The sequence below is a fragment of the Alexandromys fortis genome, unplaced genomic scaffold (assembly GCF_014885135.2).
Source record: "Alexandromys fortis isolate MF-2015 unplaced genomic scaffold, M_Fortis_MF-2015_v1.1 scaffold_13, whole genome shotgun sequence".
Taxonomy (NCBI): domain Eukaryota; kingdom Metazoa; phylum Chordata; class Mammalia; order Rodentia; family Cricetidae; genus Alexandromys; species Alexandromys fortis.
In genome coordinates this window covers 7,794,964-7,822,163 of record NW_026067908.1, presented here as the reverse complement: position 1 = coordinate 7,822,163, position 27,200 = coordinate 7,794,964, and the positions used below count along the sequence as shown (strand labels likewise).

Here is a 27,200-nt window from a genome sequence, read left to right as displayed (position 1 = left end):
TGTGTTTGCACTTGATTTCCATAGTGGAAAGGAATTGTTTAATTATTCTTTGTCTTTATTCATCTACCTATGGCCGACATTATTTCTAGCACCTGCTCGAAGCCAGACAGCGGTCAAATGTTGAAAAACGACCCCACTGCCCCTGTCTTCATGGGACCCAGACCTAGCTGAACATACACAGACAAAATGCCACCACATTGTAACAGGAGAGTCAGAGGAGTGAAATGGGGACCAGAGACAGAGACACTGATGCAAGTTTGGGCTCCTTAGTAGATGAATGGTACTTTTATTTATTGAACAAATGGGCGGTGTGATCAGCTAATATGGACCAGGTGCTGTGGAGAGAGTAGCTGAGCAAGACAGGCAGACAATAAATAAAGACAAACAACCAAATGCGTTTCAGAGACTCCTGAAAATTAGGAAGTCACCAAAGAGGTCACATGCTAGGTAGTTACTGGGGGGAGGGATGTCGATTTTGGAGATAGAAAAGGGACCCATGAGAGGCAACCTGTGAAGGCCAGTTTATCAGCCTCCGTGGGCTCTGGTGTGGAGACCTGGTCTGAAGGGAGGCTTTCTGTATGGGAGGATGTGGGGCAGAAACGGACAGGCTTCATTTTCATGTCAAATGTTGCCAGGATACTCATCTTTTCTATTGCTGGATTTAATTTTTCTTCACGTACTCTTGCTTGCAGCGGGGAGTTTAAATATATCTCTTCCAGAAGAGGTATCTATTATTGGACTTGAGTGTTTTTATTTTAGGCATTTCTGAGAGCAGCGTTCTGAGAACAGGCAAGAAAGATGAACGAATAAGCTTTTAAGCAAAGAGGTTGTCGATAGAAAATTGACGGACTTTCTGGATCTGCAAGAACTCTGAGCCCCGGAGTCCGAAAGGCCTGGTGGAAGTCCCAGGGCCCTTTATTCCCGCTGGCTGATCGTATAGCAAGATCAGCCTCATGACTTCCACATCTTTGCCGTCACCTGCTGGTGTGAGTAACATGAGTCCTGCTGGCTTGTTAGGCTCTGGTGACATAATGCCTGCATCTTGCGAGCACGGTGACTGGGAAGAAGAAAGCATTCAGGGAACGTCATCCGCTGTCAGCTGTCATGGGGGAACGCTCTCACTCTCAGCTTCATCTTCCTTACGGCCATCATCGGTGGATTTATTTTGTGAGGAGCGTTATTCTTCCCTGTGGAAGCAATATGTTTTCTGGGGGCTTAGCTCTTACTGATATGACAAATTACAGGTAGCTTATTGTCCCCAGCGTGTCAAGTTGTAGAGCCTCCACCTGGCATTTGCGGCTCTCTCTCATTTGTGTCTAAAGAGTGTTTCCCCTTCTTATTGCTGCCTACCTCCACCAGGCACCAGAATTCCTCCCCCCACTCTACCTCTGTGCTTTTATACCTGATTCCAACCCGCTGTAGAATGCCCCGCTACGTGGGGTAATAAAACATGGTGAGTCTCTACTCTGCATCCGCTATTAAGGCAGACACTTTAGAAGTGATCACAATCTTCACCCATAAGAAACAGCTAAGACCCAAGAATCTGATTCCAGACAACTAGGATGCATAGGGAACGGTTAGGGACATCTATGTGACTTCTCAGAATATTCTAGAATGGGCCTCAAAGGGTGAAGAGCCATAGCCTCACTGGGCATCAGTCATGATATCCAAACCAGGAAGACAAACCTTTCAGATGAAGTAGAAGGGCACACCTGTGAAGAATCTCTGGGAATGCATGAGACCCTGCCCCATGGTAAGGAGGGTGGAGGTAGTGTCCCATCACTGTGAAGAGGCCACGCGGCCTTTCTGGGGACACATCTACTCTCACTGGAATTCTGCCCTGCATCTGGTCTTGGTGGACATGCAGGGGGAGTGTATTGTGAGACTAGAGTTTCCTCAGAGCCGACCAGGTCAGCTCAGCCTGGGGGAGAGGCTGAGTTTCAGCAGATAGGGACATTGTAGGTCAGGACTGCAAAGCTGTGGCCAAGAAGAGCTTTGAATGGGAAGTTGCTGGTTGGTTAGAAGAGCCAAGGTGAGTGAGGCGGCAGAGCATATGTAACTCAGGAGAACAGACTGAGACGGATGCTGTATGTGCTCAGTGCCAAAATATATTGGTTAATGTTTCTGTCAGCTAGATACAAGCTAGGGCTAGGATCAGTTTAGAAGAGGGAACCTCAACTGAGAAGATGCTTCCATCAGATTGCCATATAGGCAAAACTCTAGGGCCATTTTCTCCATTAATGATAGACGTTGGAGGGTCCAGCCCACTATGGGAAGTATCACCACTGGGCAAGGTGATCCTGGGTATATGAAAGCAGCCCGAGCAAGCCAGTAAACAGCATTCCTCCATGGTCTCTCCTTCATTACCTCCATCCAGATGCCTGACGATTTTCTGTTGGCTTCCCCTAGATGATGGACTGATCTGTAAGCAGATGAACCCTTTCCTTCCCATGTTGCTTTTGGTCAAGGTGTCTTTAGAACAGAAGTAGAAACCAAACTAAAATAGAAGGCAAAAGATGCTGGCTTTTCCATGGGGAAGCAGCTTTGGCAAGAGACCTTCACCAGCAGCGAAGTCTTGGAATCCAAATCTGTAGACCGCTGCGGTCTGACTACCTAGATCAGCTTCCAGATTTGCCTTCTTACCATATTGTTGAATCCTGGGAAAGAGAGACAGGAGCAAGCACTCAGCAGTGTGATCCTGTAAGGAGGGGCCATGATGTCCAGTCCCTGATGTCCACTCAAGGTAATTCTAGGAGTCACCAACCACCGTCAACCAAAACGCTTTCTCCCTAGGAAGTGCTATTCTTCCTATTCTGTTTACTAACCCACAGCTTCTGACAACATGCCTGGAAAAGCCTGTGGCCAGAAACTGTGGGTTCTTCAACAGAATAGCTTTAGGTCGGAGGAGAAGGCTGGAGTTTTGGATGCAGTAATGTTGGGATTGGGAAATGCCACCTGTATTTACCACTACCATGTATTAAGTTTTGTTATAAGATAGTGAAGTTCTATATGGCATTTTCATACCCCCCCATACTTTGCTTTGGTTAACCTTGTCACCTCCTCTTCCTCAGGACCCCCTCACTGCTGAATTATTTGCTACTAATAGATTCAAGGAGAGGGAGTCATTGCCTTCAATCCTGACCCCACCGGTCTCAAGCGGAATTCTAATCCAGTCACCATACAGGTGGCCCTAGTTAAACTAAATGGGTCACACAACAAACCCCAAAACCCCGTGAATCTGGGAATGGGACAGCTGGATGTGGGAGGGGTGATAGGCATGGTGAGGGAGGTGAGAGAAGGTGTTGGGGAGGAACAAAGTCAGAATACACTATATACGTGGATGAAGCTGTCAAAGAACAAATTTCATGAGAGGGAAAAACTGTTCCACCATCAAGTCTCTGAGCTCTGGAGATGGGCGAGGAGAAGGTGGTTTTAGGAACCAGTTCTCCTTGTACGTTCTGTAAACCAAATATGGAGTTTGTGTTTTGACATCAGAATGGCTGAAATTTGGGACTTGGGAGATGGTTAATGTCCCTGCTGTACAAACAAGAGGACCTAGTCAGTTTCCCAGTACCCACATAAAAAGTTATTGTACTCTTTATGTACATACGCAAGCATGGCTGTGCGCATCTATAATCCCAACATTGGAAAGGAGGAGGAGACAGGAGGATCCCTGGAGCTTGCTGGCCAGGTAGCCTGCCTGAACTCCTGAGCTTTGGGTTCAGTGATAGGACTGTTCTCAAAAACTAAGGTAGAGCACAGTTAAGGAAGGACCCAACAGCAACCTCTTAGCTCCACACACATGTACTTGCACAGTGCAGAGAGAGAGGGGAAAGAGAGAGAGAAGGAGGAGGAAGAGGAGAAGGAGGAAAAAGAGGAGGAGGAGGAGAAATAGGAAGAAGAGGAGGAGGAAGAGTAGAAGGAAGAAGAAAAGGAGGAGGAAGAAGAGGAGGAGGAGGGAAGGCTTGTACATTGCAACCGCAGTTCTTGAGTTCCTGCGCTTTCTAGCAGCTAACACAATGACCCTCTTCCAGACACACGGCCAGCTTGTTGAATTCAGGATCTGGATGAGTAGGTTGATGGCCCATTTTGGCTTTCCTGAAATGGGTGACCCTAGGCACCCACATGGTAGTCATACTGTTCATTTGTAAGCTGTGACTTGCTTACCCAAACAGTTTATCAGAAACTTATTCTGAGTCTAGTAATGTGGTTTTACATATAACATCACTTTTTAAATTTAGATTTCTTAATTATGAATTTTAGTGAGCATAAAAAGTAATGGGTTTCATTGTGACATTTTCACACATGCTTCCCAGTTTCGGGGAGAAGAATTGAACTGTACTAATATCACTTTCACTGAGCGTGGGCACTACACGGGCCGCATTTATCATTCCAGCTCTTAAGACTGTGAAGCGGAGGCTCTGACACCTAGCAATGCAGGTTCCCACAAGCAGGTTGTCATGACAAGATGGCTTTGGAGACTAGAGTGAATTGTAGCTATCAGTCTGGAGCTGGAGTCATTGGCCGTTCCAATTGTATACACATGATTTGTGGGGTGGAAGATTTCAAGGCTGAGAAAGTTCAGGGTGACATCAGAGCAAGTGAGTGTCCCTCTGTGCTCTGGGAGGAAGCCAGATCCAGCCGAGGTTGCACCTTGATGACAGAGATACAGATAACAAGGAGCTGCTCACCCCTGCTAGAAGTTCTACCTGACCCGAGGTTGCCTTTGTGGTTCATCTCGGGATGCAGAACCCACTCTGGCTTGGAACAGCACTAGGCCCTATGCTAGAAGAGTCACTATGCAAGGTCAAGTTTATTTGGCCCTTTCCAGTGGCCCCTGAGGACTTTGGCTTGCTCTGTCCTCTCTCCCATGAACTGTAGGACTGAAGCTGCCCTTCTCAGCCACTCTCAACCAGCCTTAGTCTGTGTCTTGGGATGCTTGTTCACTTTTAAATTGTTTTGTTGTTGTTGTTTGAGGATGAGAAAGCAAACTGTAACAGTTTTCCAATGTTTCTCCCATTTGAAGCAGAAACTTGGAACTTCCCCTTAACATCGTCCCACCACAGACATTTCATGTGGGCCCTTTTCTAACCCCATAGCTTCTCTGGGACTCCTTAGAACACATGAATATTGATCATGCTGGGTCCCCTCAAGCCCATGAAGATGGGAGGTGCAGGGACCATGCCGATTTCAGCACTGTAGCTACAGGGTCTTTGGGGGAGTGAATGATGTTGAAACCAACATGAATCTGTACGGTAGACAGATGCATACCTAAAGGGTAGAATTCGAGGTATATTTCCTCATGTTGACATGACAGAGAGACTCAGCCCATCCTTTGATGTATGTAATCATGGACCAAAGGCAGAGGAAAGAAAGAAGGAGTCTCAGTAATTCAGTTCAGTGAGTCAGACCGCCCGGATTCTAAACTAAACTCCTCCATTCCCCATTACTATAGGGCTAGCAGCAAGATTCCTCTTAACCAAAGCAGGATTTCCCACAGTAGGGAGGAAAAAAAATCCCAAAGAATATTCTGAAATAAATTAAAAGCAAAAGTCCAACATATCATATTTCTAGGTCCCGGGAATTATCTTAAGCTTAGGTACTAATTCTATTAGCGTTCATAACACAGCCCCGAGGGGCAGGTATAGCTCTGTGCACAGTTAAAAAGCTGTATAAACAGAACCATAGAGCATGTACAAAACTGGTAAAGGATGGAGCCAGGATCCAGGCTTTCTGGATACAGTGTCCATATTTTTAGCCTTTGTTCTCACCATCTTACCAAAAGGATACAATGTCAAGGCCTGTGAAATCAGAAGAACTTAAGCACACTGGTTTCCAGTCCTGCAGCTTCCTACATGTGAGTTTGGGCCAACTCCTTATCCTCTCTAAAGTACTTGTTTTAACATGAGACCATAAAATGAGATAATAAATTAGAACTTGAAGACACAATAATAATTTTTCCCATATAAATATGGAATGCTTTTAACTATTAGTAGCCAAAGAGCCTTGAATGATACAGGGAGCCATTTGCCTTGTATGTTGTCAGAATAGGGCAGGAAGGGTAAGTGGGTAGCTGGACACTGGCATGCTTTATTAGTAACTTAGAAGACCTAGTCCAGTTAGGATATATAAACAAAGGACATGGGTAAGAAGTAGTTCATTTCATGCTGGTGACCTTGGGACTGGGGAGTGGACTGGGAACTTTTGAGCCAGCTGAACTTGGGCCTGCAAATCCACCTCTCAGAGCCTCAGAGCTCTTCCTGCCAAGAAAGCAGCGATTGGCTCATGGTGAGAATTAAATCTGATCTGGAAGAAGAGCATCAGGCAGGTGGGATATTCTTCCTAGCTGCCTGTCCCCCCTCTCCAGCCCTCCCCACCCAGTCCCTTCCAGACTCCTGCTGTACCCAGGTGATGGGAGACTGCCAGCTGCTCCCCTCTGGGAATTGGTTTCCTCAAGTGGGATAAAGGTGTTCTAAATAAACAGCCATATTTTCATCCTTGTGTTTACCTGCTTACAGGTGCAAGGAGAGGGAGCCTCCTCTTCAGCGGGGGTCTTTGTTCTGCAGCAATTAAAGGCGCCTTGCTAATCCTTCTGCCTCCCAGATGCTCTGGGAATATTTTTAACTCCTCTCTTTTATATGCCTCACTCAGAAGACATCTTATTATTCATTTCAAAACTCGACAGCTCTTCTCACTTTGTCCCCCATCCCCTTCTGATACACAAAGGGAGAGTGAGTTCTAGCAATCAAGCCAAGTTCTGCCTCTGTTCAGTCTAGCCCAGAGCTGCACGGATTTCTTCTGTCCTCATCCCCACACGGTGGCCCAGCTCAGGGTGTTAGCTGTGCCGTAAAGATTCGTGTGCTTCGTGTGATAGAATGTTCAGTTGCATTTTGTTCGCAGTAAGCTTCAGGTGCCTCATGTTCTGCTGTGGATGTCAAACTGACAGTCATGGGACAGACTAGGACCAAACCGGACCCACATGGATAAGAAAACAGGGGCAAACATTGCCAACACAGTCATCAAGTCCATGAGTATCATTACCTTACCGTTACAAAGATAGCCACTAGGATTGGGCGAGGGGGTGTGCACTTGGGAGGCCGTGGCAGAGCTCTGTGAGTTCCAGGCCAGCCTGGTTTATAAAGGGAGTTCCAGAATAGTCAGGACTCTTACACAGAAAAACCTTGTCTTGAAAAACAAAAACAAACAAACAGAAAAAGATAGCCATGAGGTAAGGCAATCATTTGCATAAGCAGAGAAGTAATGGCCTCTTGGGATCTGTTTTAAATAACTTTGAGGTGACATAACCTTTATTATGCACTGCCTGTATTCTGGGGTGACTGGCTAAGTGTGTCTTGAGTATGAGTTCACGTGGTTCTCATAACTGCTCAGAGGTGGGGACAGTTATTCCGACCATGCGGTGAGAAAGCAGACTTCACTGTCAGAGGTGCCCAGCTGGCTCTAGAGTCTGCACTGTTAGCCACACTGCTTCTGAGTCGAGGGTGACAGTAGGTTAAGTAATTCATAAATTCAGTTTAAAGCCTAAAGCTGCAGATAGAGATAATAAAGACTAGACATAGAGGCAAAGAAAAGCCCGGCCCTGTGTTAGTTTAAATGGCTAAACAGATTTAACTTGTAAACTACTGGCAGAGAAAAGAGCTACGCTTCATCCAGACCTGTGCACAGGGGGACTAATGGGATTAATGAAGCAGTTAAGAAAATAAAAAATTGCAAAAGACTCAAGGTGGGGCTGATCCTTGTGTAACCCACCTGGGTTTATACACAATGATAGCCGCTCTGACTCTCCCTAAGAGGCTGGAGACACTTGCCCTCTCCATACGTCATAGCTGGAACAAAGATCTTTTGACATCCTGGAAGGTTTTCAGGCACGCCTCTTAGGGAGATAAGCTAGGGTCATCCTGGGAAGATGGCCTTGACCCTAGGGAAACTATACTGATATTTATTCATGTCTTTATGAATCAAGATTGAGACCTAGTCTTGAAGGCTAATGAGAGAACCCAAGCAGCGTTTGTGATGTCGAGGCTTCTGGAAAGGGGGCTTAGAAGGGAAGGGCATAGAGACAGAGTGGGGCGGACAGAGTTGGAGGCCACAGTGGCAGTCCTTTATCATCTTGTCCTGAAACTGCCACTCCCTGGGCCTCCATGTGTCGGCCTCAGCCTCCCTCTCTGTCTCTTTTATCTCATACTGGTGAGTGCTGCAGAAGGTCCTCTTCTATCTACCTTCACTTGGGCACCTTGGGGTCAGGTAGGGTCAGGAACAGAAGGGAGGATGTGGGAAGAAGGGGAGAGATGGATAAGACAAGATAGACAACGGAACAGAGGCAGTTGACCTGCTGTGAGCAAAGGAATATGAAGCCTGCCATCACACTGCCCTCCATCGCCAGCCTCTTCTTCACTATTGACTGAAAATTGATTAGGCAAGTTGCTTAACCACCCTGAGCCACAATCCTCTCTTCTCAAATAGGAAAAAGGATGCAGGGAATGTCAGAATGTGTGAATTGATAGCCATTTTTTTTACCTCTGAAATCCTATGGTACCTTGAAGATGGCGGTGGGATTGTCCCCGATGCCTTTCCCGAGAAGAAGGGGGCAGTTTTGTGCTAATTTCTTTTACTGACAGTTCATTTTCCAAGGCAACAGCCTAACAAATCACGGGGCCAATTAGTGTAAGAGAAACAATTGATCCTTGTGCTCTGTGAGCTCAGCCCACCGCCTCGGTGCTTTGCGGCGTATTTGGGGAATGCGGCACAGCACTAAATGGGAACTAATTGGACAGATGCGGCTGTAAATTGCACGCCACTGCACCACACTGCAAGCTTCCGAGGGCAGCAGCATGATCTGACAGCAACAGGAAGGCTGTTACCAGGCTCACCATTCTGCACTGCAAGCCAGCCCAGCCGGAGTCCCAGTCCTGCCTCCTTGTCTTGCCGAAGGGAACACGGAGGCTCTCCAGGTTAACAAAGGCTGGGCGTGATACTGAAGCATCTCTTCAGTGCTGGTTCCCTGAGCCCTGGCCTCAACCTGCTGTGACCCTGGCAGCCTTCTTAAATAAAGAGCCCTAGAATACTGTCTAGATGTCAATGATTTCAGGACAGTGCATCAAAGTTCTGGCACACTGGGCAATGGAAACAACCAGAGTTTCTTGCTTCTGTGCCAGACTGTGCCAGAGTCTGCGAGTTCATGGCCAGTGCCTACAGGATGATTCTGTCTGTGTGGTGAAGGGCCCCAGTTCTCGTGGCTTGCTTGCCTCCTTTGATACCTGTTGGGTTGAGACCACACTCCATGATTTCTGCTGTGATTTTGTGTGGAGTTCTCTATCTGTGTGTCTTTCCCCAGTCTTCCCCTTGGATAAAGATCCCTGGTGTTCCATTAGAGTCTCCGATATGGCTTCCTCTTACTGTATGTATAACAGGTGTTCTGAAATTAGGCCACACCCCCAAAATGCTGAGGCTCAAGACGTCAGTGTATGCACTGTGGAAGAAGGGGAAGGCATAGCCCATCATGTAACAGGGGCATGTCATTTCCAGAACAGAATTGTTGAGCTGGGTGGCAACTGCTGATTATTAGGCATGCTGTGTAAAGGCAGAACACAGAAAGTTTGCCTGATCTTATTTAATTATCTGCTCCATTCAGAGGCTGGGCAGTCTGTCTTCTATGACAAAAGCCGCTCACGACAGACTTACATTTCAGATTCTGATGTGCTTGCTTCTGAATGACGTCACGCCTTGCCTCAGCACCCTGGTGTGTCACTGCTGTGAGTCCCCCTTTGACCCTGACATCATCAGCGCGCCACACCACCTCCCCACTTTGTAGATGAAGGCATTGGCCTCCCTGATTCTCAGTTCTGGCCCTCCCTCCAAGGGCTCCACTGTAATCAATTCACATTCTTGCAAGTTTCTGTCTGCATGCCACGCTTTCTTGTGACCACAGCAAAGGTTAATTTCAAATTGGTAACAACATAAAAAGCAATTTTCCATTAAATATAATGACCCCATTCCCGTAGTGACTTGTGGCAAAACATGCTGTTTCGTTTCATTCGCCCACATTCATTTACCTACTTGCTACAATAATTTTTATACCGTGAGTTAAAATGTTCAAATCATCAGTTATATTACTAAATGCCTTCATCGGCTATTAGGATTCCTCGTGCAGAAAGAAGCAGAAATAAAAATAAGAGTTTTAGAGAAACAGAAATAGAGACCATCAAAGAGCATTAGGAGCTATTTAGGGAGCACAGAAAGAACTGGGTCTTAGAACCAGCCATGTCTGGTAGCAACCCATATTCTATCAGCCATGTGACCCAAGAGAACCCATTCTGCTGATGGATTTATGTCAACCTGACACATGCTTAGACATGCCTGAGAAGAGGGAACCTCAACTGAGGAACTGCCTCCGACAGACTGTCCCGTAGGAATCTTCTTGATGGTTGATTTGTGGAGGGAACCCAGCCCACTGTGGGTAGTGTCATCTCTAGGCAAGTGGACCTGGGCTGTAAAAGAAACGTAGCTGAGCTAGCCAGAAGAAGCAAGCCAGTATACCTTAGTGATGGACTGTAAAGTGTAGATGAAGATGAACTAAGCCCTTTCTTCTCCAAGCTGCTTTGGGTCATATTGTCTATCACAGCAGGAGAGATGCAGACCAGGTATTTACTTACCTCCCATGGGTCGCAGTTGTTCAAACAATGAAAGTAGGGGAAACTGTCTGTGAAGTTATTTCATGGGGGAGATGAATGAGGGTTGTATGTATAGAGTACCTAGCTACCTAGCACAATGCCTAGAAGGTAGTATGGATTCTCTGCATAGAATCATTTGTATAAAAAATATATATAAAGCCTGGGAAAAGAAGATACAAAGTCCGAAGTCTTATACATACTGAGGACTTCCAAGTGTCTGTTTCTGTCTCTCTGTCTCTGTCTGTCTGTCTGTCTCTCTCTCTCTCTTTCTCTTGTACACACACACACACACACACACCAGCTATTCAAGAGTGTAAATTATTCCCATGCCTGTTCAACCTGAGCATTTCAAAATGCTCTTACAAAATGAAAGATATCCTGCTATCACACCTGGGACAGGAGCACAGGAAAGTGGCTGCTGCCATGCTGGGCACTTCTCAGCACAGTGTGTCTTTAAAGTCCAACCCGCACCCCTTGTGTTTAGGGGCAGCGGTTGCTCAGGCGAGCTGGACAAAGGTGTTTTTTCTTAACTTACTTTAAGTGATATCACAGGTCGGTGCCCCAGTTTTTCCCATTCTTGGGAAGGAGCCCTAAAATGTGTTAACCCCTCCATCTCTGATGTCTCTATCACTTGATAATGAAGACATCAAGAGAGAGCGAGGAAGACGGAGGGAGCATACTGCGATCTGTTTGTTCCCAACTTATTTATCATGAACGTTCAACCTCACAGAAAATTGTGAAAGGCTGACTCTCAAATGTAACCCTTTGTTTCTCTATTTCCACATGGGCTAAGGGATCAGTAACTAAACAGATAATAGGGGCATCACAAGGGCTCAGAAGTGTGGGGGGTTCATTGCTTCCAGGCCCCATTTAGCAAACAGGGCTAGAAAGCTATTTTTTGAATCATAACCCACTATTGGTGTTTCCATTTCAAATTTAACAATATATTTGTGTACTTGCTTTATCCTAATATATAACCAAAGCTATCACCAAAATTGTAATTCCAATATGAATCACTGCTGTCAATGAGCCAGGCACACACTGGAGTTTTCCTGGTCCCACTTGTCCTAAGTCTGTTTCCTCTTGTGACAGGAATAATGATGGTGGCTGGTATCGGAAATCCCTGGGTTTCAAACGCTAGAAAACTTGACTTGAATAAACTGATTTCACAAAGTCTTAGTGACCAAAGGAAATTACTGATATCTGTGATTGAAAATTGGAGGGTTAGATTCCCAGAAACGCTGGGGTCCAGGTTCTTAGATCCCATGTAAGGTCAGATCTCTCCTTTTCTGTGACTTGGTCTCCCACTCTCTTCGCTTGTGTCTCTCCCAGACCTTACCCCATTAGTTCCATGGTAGCCTCATTGAGTTTGGGAGCTCTAGGTTTCAGCATAGCAGCAATGTACCTGATCTATAATGTAGAGACATTGGATTGAGAATTTTTAACTCATTTGTCTATGAGGGAGGGGAAAAAAAACTAAGCACCTTCCATCATTCAGAAATGCTGAACACATTAAATGGTCTGGTTGTACAGACAGAGGAGCTGGGGCTCCACGTGAGAAGGTGGCTTTGTCAAGGTCACAAATCCCTCCGTTACACTGCATGCCTGATGTGTCCTGTCCTGCAGCTCCAGCACCTGCTGAATATAGAAGTGTGAGAGCTGAGCCACCAGGACATCTAGGCCAGCCCATCAACTGCCATGATGCTCTGGTCACCCTTGCTCATGTGCCCTGGGATTTTGAGTGAACCCCAGTGTTAGGAAGCTACTGCTCAGGCCGTTTTCCCTGGCTGAGTTTTTACTTCTCTCGAACAGCAATCAGCTTCCATGACACTTTAGTGATTGCTAAGTGATTAAGCACACCTGTTTCTCCTTTGCCTGTGAAACGCATCTTAGGCCAAATCACAGGTCTGGGACGCTTTCTGCTAGTTGACTGACTCATCTTCCTGTTTTAAGCAGGGTCTTTGTCACATCTTTCCAGATCTGTATGTTTATGCCATACGACTAGAGAGCTGTGAAGAAACTGTTAGAGCTGTTGTCAGGTTACGAAATCTACAAAAGAATTAAAGGGACGCCGAGGGCTAAAAAGGACACGCACGTGTACTGAGTCCCAGCACCTCATTTTAACTGCCGAGGCAAATGAAGGTTTAGGGCAACAGATAAAGAGTTTGTGGGGCTAGCGAGTGGTCCAGGACAGGCTTGGGCCCCAGATCTGGCTGACTGATTCATTGCAAAGTTCCCCTTTTAAATAGATACAGACAGATGATGCATAGAGGGAGAGTGGAGTCTTGCAGTTGCCAGCAGCTATGGGAGAAGGCGACAGGCTGTTTATTGATACAGAATGTCAGTTTGGGAAGATTAAAATTTTGTGCAGGTGGATGATTGCAGAACAATGTGAATATGCTAAATGCCACAGACTTGCATACTTAAACTGCCAAATTGTGTGTTATGAATATTTTTTAAAGTATAAATGTACTGAATTCTGACTCCATATCAGGCACTGTATTTGATCAACAGAGGGAGGAGACAGGACATCGTCAGATTCCAGGAGCTGGCTCTCATAGGGAGAGATACTGATTAACACGGTCTCATCCACAGGGTGGCAAACTGTGTGGTTCCATGCCCATTCACCCCAGTGAAAGGCACAGCAGCTGAGAGGGCTTGGGCTACTTTGGGAATGTCCCAGGAACTTTTGAGAAGCTGTATCTGTATTACGTTCTGAACAGGGTGGGGGAAGATGCGGAGCGGGGGTGCTTTCTATGCACACGGAGCATGGGGAAAATGCTTGAAGGGGTCTCTGATGATTAATTCAAGTGTCAGAAAAAGAGCCATGTGGCATTAATTGAGGGGCCTATGGTGACAGAACCCAGGGATATCCCAGATCACACAGGTCGGGGTGTGCAGGCCCTGCTGGACTTTCAGTCTTTATCCCAAAGGCAGTGGGAAGACTTTGGTGTGTTTCAAGTACTGGAAAGTCTTGAGGAAAATCACCACTGTAAGAAGACAAGGCCTACATGGCCGAGAGATGAGTCAATCTGGTGTCTGCCACGTAGACCTTATCTTCCTATCCACCACATTTTTTTCTCAGTCCCTTCACACTGTGATGTGACCCACAGGAAAGAAGTGTGTGTGTGTGTGTGTGTGTGTGTGTTGGGAGTGGTGTTGCTTAGTATGTGAGGAGAGACTGAGCTACTCTCCTAATCTATGTATGTTACAATAGCTGTGTGCCCTGGATAACTTATTTTGTTATGATAAGAAGGGAGAAGGAGGTAGCCTGAAAGGCCACAATGGAATGGAAGGAAGATGCCATGTGCATTAAGTTTGTGATAGAAAATAAAAGCATTTTATATTTTTCTTCCATATGTAAAATATGTATTGTACCAACAGTTAGTGTAAATAAAAAGAGTCATATCTTAAAATTCAGTAGTAATTCCACCAAGAGACAGCCTTCTTTAGATTGTCAGTTAGACTATCAATGGACTTTCAAAGTTCCCGTACAATATAAATAAGCTTCCTTGTCTTTCTTCAGAAACATGGGCATTCTGAACATACTATTTTGAATATGCCTTTTCAGACTCAACAGGATGCTGCTCTTGTATTTCTATAGCAAAAAAAAAAAATCTTACTTCTATGGATGTTTTTTGCCATACTGCATACTGTTTCACTATATAGAAACATGAATTTTTTTTCCAGCTAGTTAGTGAGTACCTACAGCTTTGGATCTTTCTAATTTCTCACTGTTCTTCGGCACTGTGGGGAGTATCTCATATCCAAGTCTTTGTCCGCAGGTTGCATTATTTCTGGGTAATTAATTCTCTATGAGGGGAATCAGAGGGTCATTTTGTGCATGATTTTTTTAAGGCTCTGAAACACAGTCAACCAGCTCTCCAGAGAAGTTGCATTTCCACGGATAACAAGAAAGCAGCCCTCCTCCCCAGGTCCCCCCCGCACCACGCTAAGCACTTTATCTCCTAACTTATTAATCTCCTCAAAGCAAGAGAGAGATGCTGCCATTATCCCTGTGCTGCGCCCACACGCTTGCAGCGACGTGTGTGCGTCTCCACAGCCTCTCAACTCTGTGTGCCATAGTTATACTTCCTGGCACTGTGAAGGGGAGAGAGCCTGCCACATCTATCAGGCATTTTAGATGGCTCGGTTTGCCGTGTCCAGAAACATTTGGGGCTCCGTGTCCTTCGTCGTCTACAACAATCAGAGAGGGGGCATCTGAGAAAGTAAGTCAGAGTGACGCTTCAGTGCTGCCCCCTGGCAGATGGCAGACTAGACTAGCTGTGCTCTGAACTGTGCCCTCCCTGGCTCGAGAGCACTCGCCTTCTCCCGCTTGTCACATGACCTCTCCAGCTAGAGACCGGGCAAATCTGTGTGCTTGGTATTGTCCTTGACAGAAACCCGATGCAAGATTTCAGGGTGCCAACCAGGGAGCAGTTCCCCCCGACCTGCTCCATTTAGCACTTGATGATGGGGTGCCCAGGAGGCTGATGCGGAGGTTGCCTCCCAGCCTTGTTGGCACTGCATCAGGGTGAACGCATCCAAAAATATGCTAGAAAAGAGAAAGGCTTTTATAATGAGCCCAGGCCTCCCTTTGTCTTGTGAGGTTCTAACAACTGTAATTGCTTATCATGTGAAACAGCGTGTTGTTGTTCATGGATCTATTTTTATTCTATGTCTATCTACTTATCTGCGGTTTTGTTGTATTTTGTTTTTTTGTTAGCATACTTGAATCCTGGTGGGTATTTTTCCCATGAACAGTATTGCCTCAGGGAAGAGAGAGACAGAGAGGGAGAGACAGAGACAGACAGAGAGAGAGAGAGAGACGGGGGGGGGAGGGCATATACACACAATGATTCTTTGAAAGCTAAATGGTAGAATTTAATTCCTTAAAAATAGTTAATGGGAAAGACTTTAGCAGATGACTTTCTAATCCATACTGTATTTAATTGGCTGTATTGAACCATAGTACAAATTAAGTCTTCTCTGTAATTTATTCTGTCAGACAGTAGCCCCCCAAACAATTTGATACCTCATTTAAACATTGTTAAATGGCTGATGGAAATGCGAAGAAAAAGATCTAACGATGCTTAGAATCCCTCCGTTCACAGAATGAATCCTGTGTGGAGTGTTGTGAATGAGCCCGATTCATCCATTTGCTGGGCGTGGATTGAGTACCTACCTTGAGCAGTGCACATCAAGGTGACTCGGCCCGCTCTTCCTCCTTTTTGGTGCTCTTTGGGTATCAGTTACTGCACCAGGGAAAGCTCTTTGGGAACGGAAAAGAACCCACCATGTCATGTTTCCTGCAGGTTTAACATTCCCAAAGCAGAGAGGCAAGGAGAACGAGGTGCTTCCTATAACACACCCTTTGCCCTACTCTTCTGGGAACTTCCCATTTATCCTTCCAGACTTAGATTGAGTCCATGGCCTCTTTGTCAAGTCTCCCCCCGTGCCCCTTCCCTGGTTGTGCTCCCAGCCTATACAACACACACTTTGTGTAAGTCTTGCCATGCTATATATTTTAGGTTTGGTCACATGCCTGTTTTGCGAGACCACGAGGTTCTTGAGGAAAGGAGGATGTTGTCACCACTTGTTTAGACGTGTAGCACAAGACCCAGATCATAGCAAACCCTCAGTACAGATGCGATGTGACTAACTGGATGAATAGACAGATTTGGAGCTAAACAAATCAAAGAATCTTTCTAGAAAGGGCACATGTGATGCTATGGGGTATAGGGAGGGAATTAGTAAAAAAGGAAGGAGTCAGGGAAGGTTGCTTCATGAGCAAGAGACTGCAACAAGACTTTGAACACGGGCGTGGTGCGGTAGTTCTGTAAACAGTGTGGTTGCGTGGAAAGCACAGAGGAGAGGAAGGCAAGAGTGATCCACAGAGAAAACCACACGAGCAGTGGTACAGAGGTGGGAAGGTCCAAACTCCTAAAGGGAGGAAAGAACTCCTTGGGTTGTTTGTAGGCCAAGGCACCTAAAACTCATGTGGAAAATGGGGTTAGACTGAACTGAGGGTGTTGATGTCTGGATGGTCCATGGTATAGGGAAAAGGTTGTAGAATAAGGGGTCCTGAAAGCCCTGGTTTCAAGACCAACAACTACTTTTATAGTAAGAGTAAGTCCTTCTGATACACTGTTTTCAATGAGAAGTACAGATGAGGCTTGAATAGCATGTGCCTTCCTCCCGCCCTCACCCTCCCACTCAGGTGGCATCATCTCAGCTGGTCAACCTCTACAGCCTCTGTAACAATCTACCATGGCCCAGAATTCCCCACAGAAACACACGCTGTGGGTGAAGCTATCCTTGTCAGCCATGACCAATGGTAGCCTCTCTTCGCCATTTTGGTGTTGGCTCTGCAGATACCACACAAAGGAAAGTCAGACAGTGTGAACTGGAAATGATTCCTAAGAACTAGAAGTAAACTTCCAGGTCATGTTTCCTTGATTGTTTTCTCTGTGGCCCCTGTAATTCACCTCTATGTGCTGTGATTTATTTCCCTCTCTGACCTCAGGCACTTGCCAGAATTACAGACAACCTCCATTCCTTCCTCCTCTCTGGTTTCTTATTTCATTTGCTTTCTCCTCCCTCTTCACAAGTCTCAGCTTTTGCTTGTTGAACTAGAGAACCAGGAAAAGAGAAAAAAGACCTAGCTTCTAGACAACCCTGTTCTTGTCAGTGCTTTGCAGCCCTAGGGAAAAAAGACAAGTTTACATATAGTAGTGCCTAGGACAGTACAGTCTCAGATCTCTGATCTCTTCATAAAAAAAAAAAAAACATAGCCTAACTATGTAATGTTTAAGGTTCCTTGTGACTTCAATTGCTCTACTTGAAGACCAAGGTCAGTTTCTAGGTTCGGCGAATGAACATCTGTCCAGTGCTCTGAGTTGCTGAAATGAATATGATAGCACAAGTGTAGAATGAACTAAATCCTCCCATGCGTGTATATCCCCGTTTCTATATTGTGTCTGCACAGTGGAAGGTTGGGGGAAAGTGGAGACATTTCCCTTCGCTGACAGTTAGCTTTCCAGCGAGTGAGACCCTTGGAGAGCATTGCCTTTTAACATGTCATAAATTAACTACGGGAAAAGATCATGTTACTGGTATCTTTAAGTGCGTTGTGCGCGCACACTCACACAGCTAACAGTTTGCAAGGCAGTATTAGGTATCATCAAGCATTAAGAATGTTTTGATTTTAAAATACTTAATGAGGATTTGTAGATAAATTAAAACATCTCCATCTGCTGTCTTCATGGTAGGTGATATTTTACCATTGCACAGTCATCTCTAAATCTAATTCCACCAGGAAGACTTCTAATCGCTGTTTAATTTTAGAGCAATATTCTGCTTGGCAATCAATAAGGCAGTGTCGTCAAACTTGGGTTTAATAGGAGACATGGATTGCATCCTCTACAGGGTGCACAGAGAGAAATACTTTCGGGCAAAGGAGAGAAGGGTGTCTTTGTCTCCCATTTTCCCCGGCCACATACCATTGTAGCTCACAAAAGCTTATAAATCAATGCCCCGTGTTGCGTGAATATAAATCTCATCAATTTTACATCATTAACACCATGAAAAAGCTACTGCTCTCAAAGCAATTTTCCTCTGCTAGCTAAATCTGTCCTTTTGATGAAACAAAACAAGCAGATTCCGATTGTTTTGCTAACAAACCCTTCCTCCACCAACTTTAATCATGCCAAAATCCACTCCGAGTACAAAGTTGTCATATTGCCAGTTGAGGGACTAAGGGTGTGAGGCAGTGACACCAGTCTGCTACTCAGGGTGCAGCAGCAGGCCACTAGAATGGATGAGGTTGAAGGGTGAGCTCTGAGGGTCATCAGAGAGGCAAGGATAGGTTATATCTTGGCACATGGAGGCGAGGCAGAACATTCTAGAATAGCAGATGATTCTCATGGCCAGAAACCTAGTTCAACAAGAGGCCAGGGATTGACATTTTGTAAGGTCAGTGACCTCTAGAACTAAGGTCATGGCCATCATAAGAACCAGAGGCCCAGTGAACGATCCTAGTGGCTTCTAAGGTACAGGAAACCTAGACGAGAGCCTTGGAGAATGTCTTCCCTCGTGGATGGGAAGGGTTTTGTAGCAACACGGCCTGTACTGACTGTATTTCTCCCTCCCTCCTGGTCATCAGGAACAGGAAAGATTTTGTGCACCACCAATCACCAGTCTCGTTCATGTTTCCTCTTGGGCTATTTGAACCGTGACCACTTGTTCAAATGGAAGCTAGGGAATCTAGCAGCAATAAGCAGATGTAATTATAAATAAACAGTTGCATGTACAGAAATATATATACTTATTGAGAATAATTGTGAGCTTATGACTTTTAACAGCAAGCCCACCGCCAGCATCACTTTAAAGAGAGGGGATCTCAAAGCATTTCCACTAAAGTCAGGAATGAGACAAGAATGTCTACCCTCCCCATATCTGTTCAATACAGTACTTGAAGTCCTGTTAGATTTTTGAAATTTGCCTTTTCATTGCCTTTGCTGATCCCTGTAGAGCCAGGACTTTTGAATTAGGAGCCTTTGGTCTGGTTTTTCTAGGGGGATAAACTGTGGCGCAGAGACGTAGGTGGGTGGCTTGCATTAGTACAATGGCTAGATTTCAGGCTTCTTGATGTAGGACAAAGGCTCTTCATTAGGATCCTGGACTGACTACCAGCGTCTTTTTGGTTCTGCAAGCCTTTATAGAGTACTAATTAAGATGATATATGAGATTATTGTAGGAAAATAACCATAAAGATCTCCATCGCCTAATAGGATGGGAAACTATTTCATTTTGGGGCGGTTTGGATAACAAAAACAGAAAGGCCAATTTTAAATTACGGAGCATCATCCAGATTGCTTCAGCTCAACAAGGTGGGTGGAGCTGATGTTAGATGGCAGAGGTTAGGAAAAGAGTCTAGTGTGGTGACAAAGGCCAGGAGTCGGGCAAACTTAGTAGAGCAAACCTGTGAACATCTGGATGTGAAGACTCCATCAAGCATTTTAAGGGAACATTCCTGCAGTGAGAGGGAAGGCTAGCCCCGTTTGGGGACTGCTTAGCAGATAGGGTGCCATCTCATGTGGTCATCAAAGGAGCTTTTCGAGAAGATAATGAGACCAGATGTTGCAGACAGAGGGATTCAACTGATGAAAAGGATATGTGTGTGTGTGTGTGTGTGTTCACTCCTCTACCCACAATGGTGACTTTGAAAAAGAATAGAGGAAGTCTTTCATCCCTCAATATAGCTTTTCGCCAGCTGCTGGGAAAACTCAGTAACCCTGCAGAACTAGAGTACTGTGAAGTTCACAGCACCCCCTGGAGTTGTTCACAGGACGGTCTTTCCCACTGCATGCAAATGCCTGGTTACGGAAGTGTGTTCATTATCAAGACAGATTGGACTGAGCTATGCTGCGAAGGTTGCTAGCAGAAAGAAGCACATGGGATGAGTCAGACTCGGAAGCATCGGCGGGTGGTGGGAAGCCACCTTTGCAGATGCTCACTCCCATATGAGCAGTCCGGGTAGATCTCTGGTCACAGCACTGAGACCACGAAGGGAGACCTCCCTTTCTCAAGGGCAGGCGTAGCTCTTTTTCTTTCCATCTGTACCAAACAGCTTTCCCCAAGCCCCTTGGGCCTTTCACACATGGCAGAAACATCTCTCTTATTCATCAACAGCTCGAGGGTGTGTTCCCTGAAACATGTTCTTCCTTTGTGTGTCCCCAGGCCCTTCAGCATCACCATGCTGTTCATGAAATTTCCTACATTGCGAAGGACATCACGGATCACCGGGCTTTTGGATACGTCTGTGGGAAGGAAGGAAATCACAGATTTGTGGCCATCAAAACAGCCCAGGCAGTAAGTATTCCTGTCTAAGATGGGTGTTTTCCTTGTAACTGCGCAGGACAGAGCTAACACTGTTGATTTTCCAAAGCCCAGTCTGGGCAAGTGACGTGCCACCCGGCATCAGAATCCTACCTAGGAGAGATAAACAGCCTTGAAGCAAAGAATCATGGTCATACCCATTCATTTTTGTTTTGTTTTTTATCCTAATGGGTATGTCCTAATGACTAATTATTTTCCCTTTCTGATTAAGCTAGATAGAGACACGTATACAAATAAGTTTTCTTGTGTTCATAGCCTCATTTAAAAGGAAAATAAAGAGAAAACAAATAGCTGTTTTGCATATGGCCTGCCCTAATTTTATTGTATTCGGAATCACTAATAAATAAAAAGAAATGCCTTTTATGCTTATGATTATTATGAATTTGCAAATATAATTAGTTGAAGAAATGAACTTTAGCCTAGAAGCAATTTGCTAAACCAATATAAACAAGGTAGAATTAATTAAGAACGGAATGCTTTCAGTTTAATAGAAAAAGGAAGGGCTGCGGGTTGGAGCCACAAACAAAAATTAGTAGCTGCAGTTCTTTATTAATCTGTCTCCCCCACCTTTCACTGCAGGCTGAACCTGTTATTCTGGACTTGAGAGATCTCTTTCAACTCATTTATGAACTGAAGCAAAGAGAAGAGTTGGAAAAAAAGGCACAAAAGGATAAGCAGTGTGAGCAAGCTGTGTACCAGGTATGCCTAGGAGTTCCTCCCCGTGCTGCAGAAGACAGGGCCCACAATAAACAGATGGGAAACTGACAAGTCGGGCCGTCTCCTGCTGCCGAGAAGAAATAAACAGAGATGAAAGGTTCCTGTGCAGGTTACAGGCAACCAAACTAAGCCATTAGAAGTGATCCCTTCTTTTTCTTTTTTTTTCTTTTCTGAGACTTGAGATAGGTTAGAGAAAGGGGAACCTTTAATCCGCGGGAAGATTTCAGAGGAGGAAGACTAAAGGCCCATAGCAGCTTGGCTTGCTTTGCTGTTGTGAAAGCAGGGAGTGGGTGGGGAGGGAGCTGCAGGATTCGGAGTTTCTTTGTGTATTTCCTGCATTAATGGCCTCCTAGCCTGTCCTAATCAATGCTGCCTTCTCCGCTGTGCTGTATTATCTGAAGATAATCTCACATCTCTTCCTTTGTGTCCTTTGCTTTCACCCTCCCTCCCCTCACTGGGATAGACAATTTTGGAAGAGGATGTTGAAGATCCCGTGTACCAGGTAATTTCAGAACCACGTCGGGGTTTTGCATGAACTTGTGCCCATGGTAAGGCTGTTTTGACTGACAGTTGAGGAATCTGTGGAATGCAGAAGGACTGAGGTGATTTCCAAAGGTCAGGGCTGCCAGCCTGTGCAGAGAGAGAATTTCAACATGGGGAGAGGTTTAGCCAGCACCACTAACAGGTGATCTGGAAATCCACTTTCTTCTTCATGCCCCTGCCTCAAACGCTTCCATGATCTGGAAAAGTTTGATCGCAGAAATGAATGTTTCTCAGGAGTCTCTTGACTGTTCTGACTTGAGACACGATGGATAATGAAGAGGACTCTAGGAGCTAAGAATTAGGGTTAAGGGATGACATTTGAGCGGCATTTGAACACAGCCCTAAATAATGGCTTATGAGCTTTAGCAGGGATGTAGGATCTCTGATGATGCCGGGTAGCCCTCTGATTATTTCATGAGCTGTCATGAAGTGGGGGAGAGAATCCCGAGACATCTCTGTCCAGGGCATTCTCTGCACTCTCTCCATGGTCTACAGCACAGGGGTGGGTAATGACCTCTCTCGGGGTCAAATCCAAGATTTGTGCAAACAAGGAAAGGAAGAAGTGGCTTTCCCCCTCCTGTGCTTATTTCTGAGGAGGAAAAAGTGGACCAAAAAGCATACTCACTTCTTTAACATAAAAGCAAACCTCCAGCTTTTATCTCTAACCAGGATTCATAGGTGTGGTTTGTGTCTGTGTTACACAGACACTACATGCATGTGCATACCATCACACCAACAGCTGCTATGGCTGTGATAAGAGTGAAATGATAAATTGATACTTGCTTAGATACATAGGCAGAGAGGTGTCAAAGCATCTCGCGGATCTATGGTAGACACAAGCCAGAGCTGCATCACTGTGAACACACCCTTGCTTTTGAGGGATGCAGAGGAAGAACTTGCTTACAGCAGGAGCTTCGACCCCTGATTAATAAGCTCACAGAGGATGACACATTACCTCTCTGCAAAGACTTGCAGTGGCCCAGTGTACTCACGCAGCCAGCAAGGTCTGAAGCCTTCCTTAGCAAGGCCCGTGTTATCCCAGTAACCCAAATCATTTCAGATGTTTCCTCTTGTGCTTGCTTCTGTAATGCTTGCTGTGGTTTGCATTCTGAATTCCAAATGCTTTTTTTTCCCTCTTTCTTATTTTGTTTCCTTCTGCCCTTTCCTCTCTGGCTGCTCCTGCAATAGTACATTGTGTTTGAGGCCGGACATGAGCCAATCCGTGATCCTGAAACAGAAGAAAACATTTACCAGGTATAAGATCCTTGCTTCTTCCTATGCCCCCTCCACTAGCAAATGCTAGTGTACTGATAGTCTCAAGAAGGCAGGGTCTTTTGGTCATCCTGGCTCACTTGATGCCCTTGAACACACTAACTTCTGGTTCCCAGCAATTTTCTGGCAGTTTCCATGCCTCCATGTTGAAATCTTTAATGGCCAGGTGGGTACAGTAATTTAATCTGGAGTGGATAATTGGGTGTTTTAAGTAGCATACAACCCAAGTGTTCTATTGTACTGAGATAATGCCCCCGAGAATTGCAATCCACCAAGTAGAAGAGTCTTTCCACTTCTCAAAACGACACATGCATCCAGTTGGGATAAAAAGCCAACTTTCCTTCTGTAAGTAAGGGACAGATCTGAAAATGCTGTATGGAACGGCATTGGGAGCATGGGACGAATAGAAGACAGTAAAGCTGAAGGCTTTATCCTTCCTGAAGGAGAGGCAGGTTAATGTTCATAACTGAGAAGAACACTTAAAACATTTTTGAACTCATTCAACTCTTACAAATATGTGATAAAATAGGCATTTTAATTCTGGGTTTTTTTTGGGGGGGGTTAAGCTAAGAGATGGCACAGCTCCTTAGAACCAAGGCAGAAAACCAGACACAAGTGAAGACCAAGCCCCAGCCTCCTCAGGAATGCCATTAAAGTGTTTGGGTCGTGGGTCACAGTAGCATGGTCTAGTGGCACATCAAGTAAATATGATAATTTTTCACTAATGAGAACTTGAGTCTTCATCTAAAGCATAAGTACTATGGGAGAAGGAGCGATGTGATGTATTTATTTAATCAGGGGTTTTAATTTACTTAGTTGTGTGTTCTGTTATTCAGCCTTGGGCATGTGCTAATTGTGAAATCAAAATAAAATGTATTTTCAATTTCTCTCAAACGGGTAGAATTCTAAATGAGCGAGCCCAATGCTGTTTCTCCAAACAGCTCAGTTTAAGTGGGTCTTGTAGACCATCCTTTATTTATGTGCGCCTGGTCCACCCAGACCCTTCCCACTGGGCCTCCACCAGGAAGAGCTGGAGCAGGGAGGGCTTCAAAGATTGGAGCACCTGCTGAGAATGCAAGGCGTGGCTTAGTCTTCATCTACAGACTTTGCGGTTGTGCCCAGTGTCAGATCTGCAGCCCTGTACCATCCTGCAGTGTTGCCTGAGCGTTGAGGCCAAAGAATCACTAACCTGCCATCCCAGGGAGAGGGAGAACCTCCACTGTAGCAACTGGGGACAACAAAGTGCCAGAAAGAGCGGCCTTCAGGGGCAGAGCTGGGGTTCAGTTTGGCCCTTCTTTGGGTCATGGTTGGAGAGCCAAGCCCTTGCTGTTTTTCAGACTTCATTTCTCCAGTTATAAAGTATGGAGGCATTCCCATCAGTGTGAGACTGAAACAAACTTGTGTGGGGTATAGAATAGGGCAGCATCTGGGGTCACGGACATCCATGTGGATCCAGACCTTAGTACCAGTTACCTGCACCAGCCGTTGACTTAAATTGTAAATTTCCTTCCTGTCTCTGGGCACCAGTTTACCCACCTGTAAAATGAGTAAATAAGATTCATAGATCTCCGTGGATAGGGTCTTTCCTGCTGTCTGAAACACACACCTTGCAAGAAATAAAGCTGGGGTTCTTTGCGGAATCATGCTAGCTTGCTTTGTAGGCAGCAAAGCCCTTAGCAATGGGATACACGTGTATCCACGGATGTCCTCTCATGTGGGGGTGTACATGGAACACCTTTCATCTATCACAACACCCCCTATGGCTTTCATCATTTTCCCACCTTACAGACAAGGGGAGTGAGGCTTGTGGGGACCAAGGATCGTGTTGGGGTCCCAGAGCCTGTGAGATGGAATCTCTAAAGCGGGTGTCTTTGTCCGATCTCTGTAAAAGTCCGTCAGTCCTGTAACTCCTTCCAGCTCAATGTTAGGTGGCTCTGGGTTCCCCAGTTATATTATGTATCTTAAGTCACTATCAAAGGATCGTGCCTGTTTTAATAGCACTGGCCTCCTGATCTCCCCATCTGTCCATCATTAACAGGAAGGCATCGTCTACGAGAATAAATACTTTATCCTATCTATTGGAAAGGCTGTGGCCATGTTCCTCTCCTGTAGTGCAAGTCTACCTGGGCTCAGTGCACTTACCAGCAGATGAACCCTTGGCCTATAGATTACCAGGATAAAAAGGTGCAGCCATTGAATGGCCTGTCATTTTTTTTGGGGGGGGGGCAAATTCTACATAGCTGATCCTGCTGCATACATCACACTGTTCCTACTACCTCGAGTCAAAGGTGGCCTTATTTTATTCCAGTCCTTGTTTCTAGAAGGCGACACACAAAGCTGAGGCTTGGCATCCTTTTAGTGCTTTGTGCCTTTGGATGATGTACATTACTTTTGCCATTCAGGTTCCCAGGCTGTGTACTGGGTAGGGTTAGTCCGGTGTGGACTCCTGTAAAACTATGATGCCATGGTGTACCTGGTCCACAGAAGCTTCTGTGTAGACTATCCCTTCCTTTCACTTAGGCATCTTTGGCATCATTGGGTACCACTTTTGATGATGCTGTCCTCACAGCCCGCTTTGTTGGAGAGCCCCACAGAAAGCTGCAGCCTTGCTTTGCTGCTTGTACCCAGCATGAGGATGAAGAGGCTCTGACACTGAAGTATCTTTCCGAGGAGGAGTTACGTCCCCAGGGCCATGTGAATAATCTTAATTGTCCCTTGTGTCATGGGCCTCAGAAAACATGATCAGTTCACTTCAACACAACACAGGGCATTTTTTTCTGCATGACTTAATGGTGACCTTTCTGTCACTTGGTGAGCGGAGAAGAAAAGCTCCCGAGGCTGTCATTTTCAGCATAGGGATTCCAAGTGCCAGTATCAGGGACTGTAATTCCAGCCTTGACCTAGAGTACCTTAACCAGGTATTACCCCACTTGCCAAGTAGATGCTCTTCAAATTCAGTTCTTCAGAACTCACTGTTAATTTCCCCCCACGTGTTAAGTATCAATTTGAAATGGGAAAGCTAATCTTGTGTTACCCGCTACCACACTGCTGACACGGATGTGCCCTCTGCGTATGCCACTTCAGGTGTAGCTTTTAGAGTCATTTAACACCCATTTAACTCGTTCATTCAGAAGTCTTTCTTTGGGCACCTAAGTATCTTCTGGGCACCTAGGAAAATAACAGTGACCGCTGCAAGGACCCTGGCCTTGTTCACAAATAATCCCTTAGATGTTCATGTAAACCTGAGGCTCAAAAATTAAGAAAGCCGAGGCTCAAAATGCAACATGACTCCCCTAAGTCGTGCAGCCTGTAGGCAGTCCCGGATGAGGAGCCAGAACCCCACCTTCCCCCTCGTCTAGAAGTTTGAGCACTCTGCATCACGGTGGTACTGCAGTGGTCCCCGTTGTTGAAACAGACAGTCTGCGCAAACATGACAGAGCCACAGACCTTAGCCCTCACCTGGGAACGGTTGATGAGACATGTCTTTGTTTAACAGTATGTGCCCTGTCTGGAGCAAGCTTACAGAGCTGTGTGGCACTCCAGACACACAGGCAGCATGAACAGTCTGTCATACCTCCCATGAACAGAAAGTTCCTTTTCACGCTCCGCATTAGTAACTGATGTATAGTTTCGTCTCTCCCAACACAAGGAGCTCTGCTGACTCCGGGCCATACTGCCATCCTCGCTGTCCAGAAAAGACACAATCCCTGGCCTAGAGCGGGTGCTTGGGAACTTTTCTCCTTTTGTAAAAGGACGCACCTGAGATGGGAGACGAAACAAACAAACGAAACAGTCCAAACAGGGTCCACAGAGGCAGGCAGGAGTCGTGAGAACACGTCCCAGCCCAGATCAATCTTAAAGGACAAACAAGCCGATTGATATCTCACCCATGGGAGAGCCAAGTAGAAAAAGCGTTTTCAATTATGCACAGTTTGGGTTTCTCCGTCGCATGGCTTGTTCTCCATTTGCAGGGATAATTGAGAAGCAGCCGCGGTTCAGCTGTGCTAAGTGCCCGTAGTGAGCAGTGACTTACAGGCAGCGGAACACTCTTCCTTCCACTCCATTCCGCTCCTAAAGTAC

The 27,200-nt window shown here is 45.7% G+C and overlaps 1 protein-coding gene across 5 annotated transcripts in view; it reads left to right on the top strand.

Annotated features, from left to right (window-relative positions):
• Dab1 (DAB adaptor protein 1) overlaps nt 1-27,200 on the top strand; it is a 1,044,113-nt gene that overhangs the window by 963,373 nt on the left and 53,540 nt on the right. For all 5 annotated transcript variants that reach the window (XM_050136299.1, XM_050136297.1, XM_050136296.1 and 2 more), the window contains 4 exons: nt 20,430-20,561; nt 21,168-21,287; nt 21,769-21,807; nt 23,037-23,102. In XM_050136299.1, coding sequence (XP_049992256.1) covers nt 20,430-20,561; nt 21,168-21,287; nt 21,769-21,807; nt 23,037-23,102 — 357 coding nt within the window. The remainder of the gene's footprint in view (nt 1-20,429; nt 20,562-21,167; nt 21,288-21,768; nt 21,808-23,036; nt 23,103-27,200) is intronic.